This window comes from Mirounga angustirostris, unplaced genomic scaffold, assembly GCF_029215605.1.
Source record: "Mirounga angustirostris isolate CCGP_5_RB_7025 unplaced genomic scaffold, mMirAng1.0.hap1 SCAF_15, whole genome shotgun sequence".
Lineage (NCBI taxonomy): Eukaryota > Metazoa > Chordata > Mammalia > Carnivora > Phocidae > Mirounga > Mirounga angustirostris.
Genome location: NW_026991723.1, coordinates 83,783,199 through 83,795,264, shown reverse-complemented (window position 1 = coordinate 83,795,264; position 12,066 = coordinate 83,783,199). Strand labels below are relative to the sequence as shown.

General features: G+C 50.4%; 1 protein-coding gene across 3 annotated transcripts in view; it reads left to right on the top strand.

Annotated features, from left to right (window-relative positions):
* The window catches only part of GOLGA1 (golgin A1), a 46,057-nt gene that overhangs the window by 29,674 nt on the left and 4,317 nt on the right, over nt 1-12,066 (top strand). For 2 of the 3 annotated variants that reach the window (XM_045883138.2, XM_064579869.1), the window contains exons 14-18: nt 194-289; nt 7,340-7,429; nt 8,251-8,353; nt 8,465-8,622; nt 9,099-9,242. In XM_045883138.2, the coding sequence (XP_045739094.1) occupies nt 194-289; nt 7,340-7,429; nt 8,251-8,353; nt 8,465-8,622; nt 9,099-9,242 (591 nt within the window). The remainder of the gene's footprint in view (nt 1-193; nt 290-7,339; nt 7,430-8,250; nt 8,354-8,464; nt 8,623-9,098; nt 9,243-12,066) is intronic. The other variant, XM_045883139.2, reaches the window with a different exon arrangement.

Genomic DNA, 12,066 nt, shown 5'->3' with positions numbered 1-12,066 from the left:
GGGAGTCTGCTTCTCTCTCTGACCCTCCTCCCTCTCCTGCTCTCTGTCTCTCTCATTCTCTCTGTCTCAAATAAATAAATAAAATCTTTAAATAAATAAATAAATAAATAAAAGGCTCCATGTCTGTAGGGCTGTGCCCAGGGAAGTAGGGGAAAGCCCTTTTCTTCTTACACGTGCTTTTCTCAATTTGCAGAGAGAGCTGGAGCAAGAAAATGCAGCCCTCAAAGAAAGTAAGAATGAATGTGAACGTTCTTTACACCACCACCAACTTGAACTGAAGAAGCTAAAGGTATGTACCTAACGGCGCCAGCGTGTCGCAGCGGTGGCCTGTCTCTCACGTGTGTACTGGGAGCAGCCCAGTGAACGTTCTGTGCTCCGAGTGGAGAAGGCGTGGACTGGCATTTGTTCAACAGTTCCATGAGACATTTGCTGGAAACAGTCACCTCAGTACGTCCTCTCAGTGATCCAGGATGGTAGGAAGAATTATGCTCATTTTGCAATTAATGTCATCTGAGGCTCTGAGTATAAGTAATTTGTCCAAATTCCGTAGTTAGTTTGAGGTGATGCTGGTCTTACTTCACTCAACCAGCTCCCCCTCTGTGCCACCGTCTGCAGCTGCCTGAAAGTCATGCTGTCAAAGCACTGGTGTTGATCTTTCCAGTGGGACTAGTAAAGCAAGGGCTTACGTGGTCGTAAGGACCTTGTCCGTTTACGTTGGAGCCCGTGTGTAGAGATGAAGGAACAGTCTACCTTCTGAGAACTTGGTGCTTTAATCAGACATTGCCCGCTTCTCTGCCTGGACATAACTGGATGCAAAGGAAAGAGAGTTTCTGCCACTTTCTTAGAGGCCTCCAGGGTCCTCGGTCCCCTTTCAAAGAAGCCCTTAGATGATGGATCATTGCAGTACTTGCCCAAGTTGGTCATGACACAGAGATCTTACGGGTCTTTTGGCAGAGACCTTCTCAAAACATCCGTAATGGGACCCCCAGGTGGCCCAGTCAGTTAAGCATCTGCCTTCACCTCAAGGAGTCCCACATTGGGCTCCTTGCTTAGCTACTCCCCCTGCTTGTACTCTCACTCTCTCCCCCTCGCTTTCTCTGGCAAATAAATAAATTTAAAAATCTTAAAAAAAAAAAAAAAAGATCCCTTTAAAAAAACAAAACAGAACATCCATAGCTGAGGGTCTGCATTAAGTAAGCTCTCGGTAATAGTCTCTGCTAGGGTAGGTAGCTGCTAAGGCAGTAGTGCTGAATGGTGGGAGCTGTGTGCTTTGCAGTCAGTCTGTTTCCCTGCATGCCTTCAACAAACATTGGAGTACCCGTAGGTGCCACTGTAGGTGCTGGGATATGAGCAAAACAGACGAAACGTCCCCTCTGTGGAGCCTGTAACTAGAGATGGCAGATGAGCGGTAGTCATAAATGCCATGAAGAGAGTAAAGCAGAGTGAGGGACAGAGAGCAGGGAGGAGTGGACTCTTTTGGATATGGAGGTTAGGGAAGGCTTCAGTGATAATTTGAGCAAAAGCCCTGAATCATATGAAGTGGCCAGCAGTGTGCATGTTTGGGAGGGGAATAGTCCAGACCGAAGAAATAGCAAATAGAAAAGCTCTGAGGCAGGAAAAAGCTTAGTTTGTTCAGAGAACAGCACAAAGATCAGTGTGGCTGCCGCTTAGTGGGCTGGGGGAGAAGAGGAGGAGAGGAGGCAGGCAGGGAAATAGTTGCGAGTTTTAAGCAAAGAAGTGATGGGAGAAGTTTTGTGGGATGTTTTGTTTTGTTTTGGTGGGCAGCAAAGCAAAGTTTATTGAGCGATAGTACAAAGCTCCTGAAGAGGGATGGGACCTGAGAGGGTGCAGGGAGAAGTTTTGTTTTAAAACAATTACTCTGGCTCTTTGTAGAGAATGTTCTGGAAAGGAAGCAAGTAGAGAAGCAGGAAGACCTGTTAGGAGGCTCGGATATTATATTACTGTTTAAGGGCATAAAGGACAAAATTGAAAATTTCAGCAGAGGTTTGGAAACTATCCTAAAAGGTAGCAGTGTTAAAAGGGAAACAACTTAGAACATGAGAGCCAGAGAAAGTAGAGCTGGAACTAAGAATGTGGTAGACTCGGAAAGGGCATGCGGAAGCTTTCGGGGGTAATGAGTATTTTCACGGTTTTAATTGTGGTGACGGCTTCACCCTAACCTAACGACATTGCACGCTTGAAATATGCACAGCATATTGTTATATTTCAGGAAAGTTGTTTTTAAAAACAATATGTTTAAAAAGAAAAAACAATATGTTTAAGAGCAGATTAGAACTCAAGAGAGAACTAGCAGATTAGAACTCAAGAGAGAACTAGTGAAGTGGAAAGAAGGACAGAATGAAATATAGAAAAGGCATGATAAAAGACAGGATCCTGGGAGGTACCTGATCCCAGGTCAGTGGGGGCTCAGAAGGGAGCGCACAAGTGAGACTGAAGCAATTACTATTTTTTAAAGATTTTATTTACTTATTTTTTTTTTAAAGATTTTATTTATTTATTTGAGAGAGAGAGCACATGAGAGGGGGGAGGGTCAGAGGGAGAAGCAGACCCCCTGCTGAGCAAGGAGCCCGATATGGGACTCGATCCTGGGACTCCAGGATCATGACCTGAGCCGAAGGCAGTTGCTTAACCAACTGAGCCACCCAGGCGCCCCTATTTACTTTTTTTTTTTAAAGATTTTATTTTTTTTTATTTTTTAAATATTTGACAGAGAGAGAGAGAGCAGGAACACAAGCAGGGGGAGTGGGAGAGGGAGAAGCAGGCTTCCCGCTGAGCAGGGAACCCGATGTGGGACTCGATCCCAGGACGCTGGGATCATGACCTGAGCCGAAGGCAGACGCTTAACGACTGAGCCACCCCGGCGCCCCGAAAGATTTTATTTTTTTTTAAAGATTTTTATTTATTTGAGAGAAAGTGCACGAGCTGGGGGGGAGGGGCTGAGGGAGAGGGAGAAGCAGGCTCCCCTCCGAGCAGGGAGCCCGATGCGGGGCTCGATCCTAGGACCCTGGGATCTTGACCTGAGCTGAAGGCAGACGCTTCACCGACTGAGCCAGCCAGGTGCCCCTATTTATTTATTTTAGAGAGAAGGAGAGCAGGGGGAACGGCAGAGGGAGAGAGAATCCCAAGCAGACTCCATGCTGAGCACAGAGCCTGACGCTGGGCAGACTCAGTCTCACAACCCTGAGATCATGACCTGAGTGGAAACCAAGAGTCAGACGCTTAACCAACTGAACCACCCAGGTGCTCTGAGACCACAGCAGTTATTGAAGTGATAATAGCTAAGAAGTTTCCAAACTGCTGAAAGCTGTCAAGTCACAGGTATAGGTATGAGGATTCTTTTTTTTTTTTTAAGATTTTATTTATTTATTTGACAGACACAGTGAGAGAGGGAACACAAGCAGGGGTGGGAGGCGTGGGGGAGGGAGAAGCAGGCTTCCTGCTGAGCAGGGAGCCCGATGCGATGCGGGGCTCAATCCCAGGGATTGACCTGGGATCATGACCTGAGCCGAAGGCAGATGCTTAACGACTGAGCCACCCAGGCACCCCAGGTGTTGAGGATGCTTACAAATCCAAACAGGGTAAATGTTATTTTTAAAATGTTTTTAAAAGATTTTGTTTGTTTGTTTGTTTGTTTAAGGGGGGACATCGGGGGGAGGGGGGAGAAAGAACATGAGCCAGGGGAGGGGCAGAGGGAGAAGTGGACTCTCTGCCAAGCAGGGAGCCTGATGTGGGGCTCGATCCCAGGACCCCAGGATCATGACCTGAGCCGAAGGCAGATGCTTAACCAAATGAACCACCCAGGCACCAGTTATTTTTTAATTTTTTTTTAAAGTTTATTTCATTTTAGTAATCTCTTACCCCAGTGTGGGGCTTGAACTCATGACTCCCGAGATCAAGAATCACATGCTCTTCTGACTGAGCCAGTCAGGCGCCCCCAGGATAAATTAAAAAAAAATTTTTTTTAAGATTTTATTTATTTATTAGAGAGCGAGATAGAGCAAGAGAGGGAACACAAGCAGGGGGAGTGGGAGAAGGAGAAGCAGGCCTCCCGCTGAGCAAGGAGCCCAATGCGGGGCTCAGTCCCAGGACCCCGGGATCATGACCCGAGCCGAAGGCAGACGCTCAATGACCGAGCCACCCAGGCGCCGCCCCCCCGGCAGGATAAATTTTAAAATCTATATCCAGACACAGCATGGTAGTAGAACTAGAAAAACCAATAAAACAGAAACAAGGAATTAGCCACCAACAGATTTGCACTAAAGGGAGTGCTAGAGAGCATCATTCAGGTGAAGGAAGATTCTCCATAGATGCACGGAAGATGTAAGGCAGTAAGAAAGAATGAAGAGTGATGATCATTGCAACTAATGTACACAAGAAGAAACAGAAAATCTGTCCTGCAGTGTATCCATCATGGTCCAGTCAGGAGAAAGGAACCATACCAGTTATTTGAGTGAGAATTTATGTTCTCATGTAAGGTTTTTAGTCCAGCACAGAAACAGTCATAAGCTGTCACGAAGGTGATGGAATGCAGGAATGGCTACAACTAAGGGAACAAAGCAGAGAAGGTGGAATTATTAATCTTAGGAATTAAGACAAAGAGCCCCACAGATCTGACACTCGGACCTCTGAGCAGGGGACGCTGTTCAGTGGGTGCTGGTGTGTGTCGGGGGAACAAGGCAGTGAATGAAGTCAGCCCCACGTCCTGGCACTTCAGGACGAAATTCTGCTGCCCCATGCAGCAGCATTGCTCACAGAAACAGGAAGCTGACAAGAAGGAGCAAGTCTCTTGCTCTGTCCCCCTGCCTTCCAGGCTCCCTTGAGTTCCTCCTGTGGGCAGAGATTCATATGGAACCAGCTAGACAGGCAGAAATGGGGTTTGTGGAGTCCCAGGCATAGCAGGGCAAAGCAGAATATGAAAGGGGGAAGCGGGTCGATAGGCGGTAACAAAAACCAGCACACGCACAGGCTGTTAGGAGGTGTGGTTAATTTTCACACGTTTGGGGAATGTTCTCAATGTCTTGGATTTCTAGTTTAATACCATTATGGTCAGATAATACACGAACTGATTTCAGTTCTTTGATATTTACTGAGGCTTGTTTTATGCCCCAGCCTGTAGTGCCCGGGGAAATAGTGCACTTCCGCCGTGAGGGGAAAGCATTCCGTAAGTGCTCCGTAGATCAGGTTGGGTGAGAGGGCTGTCCAGATCTTCTCTGTGTTTTCTGATTTTTCTTTTTTGTCTTCTTGTTCCATCAGTTCGTAAGGGTGGTGTGCTGAATCTTCCAGCTATGATCAGGGATTTGTCTCTTTCTCTCTTTAATTCGGCCCATCTTTGCTTCACGTACTTTGAAGCACTATTTTTCGGTGCATACATATTTCGAATTCCCTCCGGGAAGGCATTCCCAGGTGCAGAGGGCTGCCGGAGGCGGGGAGCCCGGTGGCTGAGCCGAGCCAGGTGGCCCCGAATCCCGCGGTCCTGGACCGGCTGGGGCTTCACAACCACACCGACTCTGTTCTGCCTGCCGGCTGGCCGCTCACTAACACATTCTTGAAGGAATCTAGTTTCCTTTTTTTTTTAAACTGAACCTATTCACCCTTGCCTTCAAGAGGATTAGCCTGAGGATCCAGTGTGACCCTGAGGAAAAGTGACGCGTGCAGTGCCGGGCAGGAGGCAGCTTTGAGTCTGGTTCCTGCCCTCCCCCGCTTTCCTGGCTTCCGCGCAGTCTGCCTGCCATCCTCTGAGACGTCCGCAGTCCCAGCTCTCCTCTCATCCTCCCCAGAAAAGCCTTCTGCCACCCTCCACCCACAGGACCAGGGTTTCAGAACTGCTTTTCCTATGTCAACAGAGCCTCCTGATGAGAGGTGTTGTCTGGGGTAGGTAGGGCAAGGTCCCTCCTCTTGAATTCAGGCACCCGTTTTTCTCATCTTTACTAGAGATGGACTCAACGGAAGGTCAATTCTGACAATTCCACGGTAGGAGCCAGAATGCCCCTGGCCAGGAGGCTGGCCTCCCCCCTCCGTGAACCAACTTGTACCGCACCCAGTGGAAAGGGAGGTGTCGAAGGGGCGATAAGTAGCTCACAGAACCAGCAAGACTTGTCCGACTGGAACCGGGCGGGGCGGGGGCGGGGGCAGCCCTCAGGTCTCTTTTCTTCCTGCATCATGCTATTTCCTGCCCTGTCAGTTAGCCAAACTCTTTTCTCCATGATGCAGACTGCGGCCTGCAAATTGGGTGGACATCACCACAGCAGCTCCAAGCTGGTAACATGCCAGCTCAGGAAAGAGGGCTTCTCCCCTTAGGCTTCACCATATTAAAAAGGATTCTGATATAAAAGGGGATTTTGATTGGTCCATCTGAAGTGACAGAGCCACCCCGTGGACAGGTCAGTTTGGCCAAGGGGTACTGTGATTGGCCAGGTCTGAATCACATGCTTATCCTTGTAGCCACAAAATGGGCATATCATTATTGGCAGCCCTACCAGAACCACGTGGAACTGCAGGGCGCAAGTTGGGAAGAGCAGTGATGAGGCTCTTACCCCCAAAACTGGGGCGATCCTGGGTAGACCGGAAAAACAGATGTCCCTGACCAGAACGAAGGCGCCTGAGAAGTCTGGGGACTGAGCAGTGAGCACAGCATCCGTCACAGGGAAGAGAACTGATGTGTTTGTCAGGAGATAGTTCCTGTGCTCTGGGGAAGGCTGAGGAGGTAGCCGTGCTCGGCGTAGAAAATATTCTGGCTGGTAGAGTCTAACAGAGGCTTGGCTCTGAGCTCAGACAGATGCTGGCTTGAAATCTGGCTGTCCCACCAACTGTGGGACCTCAGGCACATTCACCTCTCAGAGCCTTTTTCTCTCCTCTAAAATGGATAATTTTGATGAGTCTGTGGCATTTTGTCTTATTACAATTCAGTAATTGCTTCTTATTTTTCCTGTAATTGGGTTGCTCCAGTCCACTAGTCCATTCACGTGGGCCTGAGGATCTTCGTGTTCCGTGTTGATTTCATTAGACCAGCTCTTCTCTTCCAAGTTCTCGGTCTCTCCTAACCTTGGCCCAAGAACTGACTGGTGTGCCCAGGGGATAACCGACCCTCCGCGGTGTGCCCATTTGCGGAGAGGCCGATGGGTTGCCCAGGAGGACAGTTCCCGGAGGGTTACAGAAGGCATTGCAGTGAGCAGGCAGCCTGGGAACCTCGAGAAGCAGTAAGAACATTAATCTGGCCCTGTAAGGCCGTATTCCCGTGGTGGGCTTCAGGTAGCGTGCAGCTAAGAAACTGTGAAATGAGTTCTGAGACCCAATCTCCTCCCTGTTTTCTGGATTGTAGGAAGAATGGAGCCAAAGAGAAATTGTGAGTGTCGCCATGGCTCAAGCCCTGGATGAAGTGCAGAAGCAGAGGGAAGAGTTCCAGCAACAGGTAGGCCCCGCTTGACCCAGAGGCGTGGGCCTGGGGTGGGGCCGGGGGTGGTGGTGAGTTCCAGCCTCAGGTAGGACCAGCCTACCTCCCCTTGTGTCCAGGACAGGGGCTGGACCTAGGTCTCAGGAATGCCAGCAACTGAGTGATTCCCCTGAGGTCTTTGGAAGGTGGGAGAAAAGTGTTATAAAGAAATCCTCACCCCACAGGATAGGTCTTTTTTGATTTTTGATGGTCAGTTATTGTTCTAAAGCTCACCTGGGGAAAAGCCCATATCCAGGCACCTACCGGGCTCTAATTCTGTGAGGGGGCCATCACTGGCCACAGGCCCCCAAGACTGTAAGACAGCTGAGCTGTCAGTGGGAAGGATGGGAAGTGCCTTCCTTTTCAGACAGACTCAGCATCAGGCCCCAGACCTGGTAGTTACTGGGCCCCAGGCCTTCAGTAAGTCCTTAACAAACGTGAGTCTCAGTTGCCTCTGAAAAGACTTGAGGATAATTACACATGTAACAGACATGTGTGACAAGGTCACATGTATCAAATGCCAGGCATGTGACGGGCACTCAGGACCCGCAAGGCCGGGCCGAGCAGCCGCATGTCCTGGAGGCCCAGCGTAGGCTGGGTGGGCAGTGAGGGGAAGCTCCTGTGCAGGGCTCCGGCCCCGTGCGTGCCCTGACGAGCAGCGCTTAGCTAGGGGGTGTTCTAGGCTGTGGGCTGCAGGGAGGGATTCATGGGGGACCCTGGGTAGTGGAAAATTGGAGATTCCTTTTGGGGGAAAGGCGGTTACTGCTGCCAGCCTCGTCCTGTTGGTCTTTCTCTCCAAGGCTGCTAACCTCACAGCTGTCATAGATGAGAAGGAGCAGACTCTGCAGGAAAAAACTGAAGTGATTCTCCAGAAAGAGCAGGAGATTTTCCAACTGAAGAAAGGTGAGGAGTCTGCCCCCGTCGAGCCTTCTGACCTGCTCCCCACCAGGTACCCCTGCCCTGAAGCGGCGCAGAGTCACCAGGCTGACGGTTGCCCCCCTCTGCCTGGCCTAGGTCACGACTCTGCCCTGTCACAGATGCACCAGCTGCAGCGTGAGCTGGAATCCCTGCAGAGCCTGAGGGCAGAGGAGTCCGAGGCTGCTGCGAGGGACGACGTGCTGAGGCGGCCCAGCCCAGAGCAGGGGTTGACGCGCTCAGTGCCTGAGCCTCACGTAAGTGCCCACTGGAGCAGTGGGCCGGGCATGGCGCGGCAGGACGCACGGCTGACCACTGCAGTTGGCCTTGGGGAGGTGGTGGGAAGGGGGTGGCGGGCTTACAGGACGACACAGCTGGTGCTCTCTAGCTCCGGGATGTTGAGCAGGTCATTTCCCTGTGCTCCAGCTTCCTCTCTTTAAAGTGGGGGTGCTTGTGGGTGTCGAGGAGCCCATCGGATGTGGCACCACGTGTCAGGGTTCAGGTGTTAAGAGCCCTTTCCTTCCAAGCACACTCGCTGCGGGGAAAGCTGATTGTCCCTCTGGAAGGCCCTGGACGGGATCTCCACAGTTCAGGCGTGGTTCCTGGCCAGCTGCCTGTTCGAGCTCATCAGTCCGCACCTTTGGAACCGATCTGGTCCCCTTCCCCAGGGACCTGCAGCTTAGCTTGACCGTTACCTTGGCCTGGCTGTCAGCTTGCTGCCACCACCCTGTAGGTAACCTCGAGGGCCACACAGGACCCCATGTTCCAGCTTCCAGCGGCAGAGAGAATCCCAAACGGTGAGGTGGGGGTCGTGGACCTGGGGCAGCTACAGAAGGAGAAACAGGACTTGGAGCAACAGCTTCTGGAGAAAAATAAGGTGAGGGTGCTTCTTGCCTCAACTGTCTCTCTCCCTGCACTTTCCCCGATTTGTGCCTGAAACCGTCCGGTCCCTTCCTGGAGTTCGGCGGACGCCCCTGGGCACGTCTCGGGGAGCTCTTACCTCTCTGGCAGAGGGCCTTCTTCCTGTCTTTCCACCTGTCTGCGTGCCTGTCACACCCCCCCCAGCTGAGATACTGTTCGGAGTGTTAGAGCTCGAGCAGTTGTGAGTTCAGGTGTTCACAGCCGCCTGTGCTGTCACCAGTGGGTCCTGTTGGACCAGTCACCTTACCTCTCACTTCCTCTCCACGGCCGTGACATGACCCAGCGATGCCGGTCTTCAGGTGGTTTGACCGGGGGGCAGGGGTGGGGGAGAAATGAAAGCGTTTGCCAGCTGTCCTGTAACGTTCCTGGTAGTTGGCAGGGGGTCAGTGAATGCCATGACTGCACGCACCCCGCCAGCCGCTGCACCCTCCGGTGCGGGCTCTCGTTCCGTCCTGGTGTCCAAGGGCCCTGGAAGTCAAGCGTGCTGGCTGCTCGTGGCTTGGCCTCCAGAGTGTGATTGCGGGTGTGTATTTTTCTAGACCTTTAACAAAAGGAAAAAGTGCTCATCTCCTCTCTCTTGCGCGTGCATACACACATTTAATCTTAGTGTGAAATGTAAAATAGAGAAGAGTGTACAAACACTGTGTGCCCCAGGGCCCAGCCCTCAGACCTCCGCTCTCATGGCACTCAGTCACTTGCTGCACGCTGCTCGCAAGCCCACACGCTCCTGGGAGCCCTAGATCGTCTCTACCTCCGCGGCAGTGTCTAAAACACATCTGAAACTTAAACCACCCAAACTTCAAACTCACCGTGCTGCCCGGCACCGGCTGCCGCCCTTTAGCTCAGTAAGTGTGAAAAGTAAAAATCTTGGTGTCATTTTCAACCCTTGTGTCTCTCCCACGAGCAACAGCCACACCTTTAGCCAGTCCTTTTGACTCTCCTTTCAGGCTACACCCAAACTGAGCTGCTCCCCATCCCCACCACGGCCGCCACCCAAGGTCAGGTTACCATCGTCTCTCCCCTACAGGCTGCTGTTCGGCTTCTAACTGTTTTCCCCGTCACCCCAGGGTTCCACCCCTCTGATGACTTCCTCTCTCTATAAGCCAAGTCCTTGCAGGGGCCCACAAAGCCCTGTGTGGTTTGGCTCCTTGGTACCCTTTTTACTGCACCCCCTCTGCCATCCCCAGCACTTCCTCTCAGCCACATTGGCCTTGCCTTTCTGTGAATATTAAGCACCCTCCTGCCTCAGGGCCTTTGCACTTGCTGAGCCTTCTGTCTGGAAGACTCTTCCTGCAATTCCCTCACTTCCTTTATGGTGTCATTTTGTCAAGGAGGCCTCCCTGCTACCCTTGGCAGCCCTCACCACCAGAACCTCCTGTCCCCTTACCTTGCTCTTTTCTCTCCATACCTCTTAATACCTCTGATGTACTAATATCTGGTTATCGGCACTTTTCCCTCCTGAGAGCAGACATTTTTCTTGTTTTGCTTATTGTTTTCCCCCAGCCTCCAGATCAGTGTCTAACACATAGTAGGGACTCAATCGGTATTTGTTAGATGAATTAATCCATGAGCCAAAAACCTAGAAAATCAGGTAACATAAAATAGCAAATGTACTTTGAGATGAATGTCCAGCCTCGTGGTCAGCCAAAAGAATAACAGACTGAAACAACACATTACCATTTATAAAATAGGGTGTATTGGAGGCCATTTAATGTGCTTGATAGGAGCTGAGCCTCTGACAGAGCCATCTCATTCTGTGGAGAGACTGTGGACATACCTCTGGAGAAAGCAAAGCTGACCAACGCTTTAAAAATGGAGGCTCAGCCCCACTGTAAGACCTGGGGTATCCCCTAGAGTTACTGTCACATTAAAGGTTAAAATTAAGGGGGCACCTGGCAGGCTTAGTTGGTAGAGCATGTGACTCTTGATCTCAGGGTCATGAGTTCAAGCCCCACACTGGGCATAGAGCTTACTTAAAAAAAAAAAAAAAAGGAAATCTGTGGAAAGGTATGAAAACTCTGATAAATGAAAAACACTATTCAAAATTCTAGCTAGTGGAGCGCCTGGGTGGCTCAGTCAGTTAAGCGTCTGCCTTCGGCTCAGGTCATGATCCCAGGGTCCCGCATCGGGCTCCCTGCTCAGCAGGGAGTCTGCTTCTCCCTCTGCCCCTCCTCCCCACTCCTTCACTCTCTCTGCCCACCCCCCAAAATAAATAAAATCTTTTAAAAAAAACAAAAAATTCTAGCTACTGAATCCAAGATTGGTGACATAGACAGAAGTCCACAGGAAAAACTAATTTTGGTGTTACAGTTGTGAGACTTGGGAGAAACATTTAACATTTTTTTCCTTTATTGCTGATTATACAGTAAATGCTTTCATCGGGAAAACAGGTTAGCCTTTCTAGTGATGACTGGAGTGTGTAACAAATTACACTTAAGACTAAATTCACTAAAAATAAATAAAAGAAAATTTAAAGACTAGATAAGGACAGAAAAACCATGATCTCTTACACTGTTAAAAATAAGCATTGAGGGCGCCTGGGTGGCTCAGTTGGTTAAGCGACTGCCTTCAGCTCAGGTCATGATCCTGGAGTCCTGGGATCGAGTCCCGCATCGGGTTCCCTGCTCGGCGGGGAGCCTGCTTCTGCCTCTGACCCTCCCCCTTCTCATGTGCTCTCTGTCTCTCTCATTCTCTCTGTCTCAAATAAATAAAATCTTTAAAAATAAATAAATAAATAAGCATTGAGAATGATGATACTTCAGGAGAGCAGTGATGTGGGA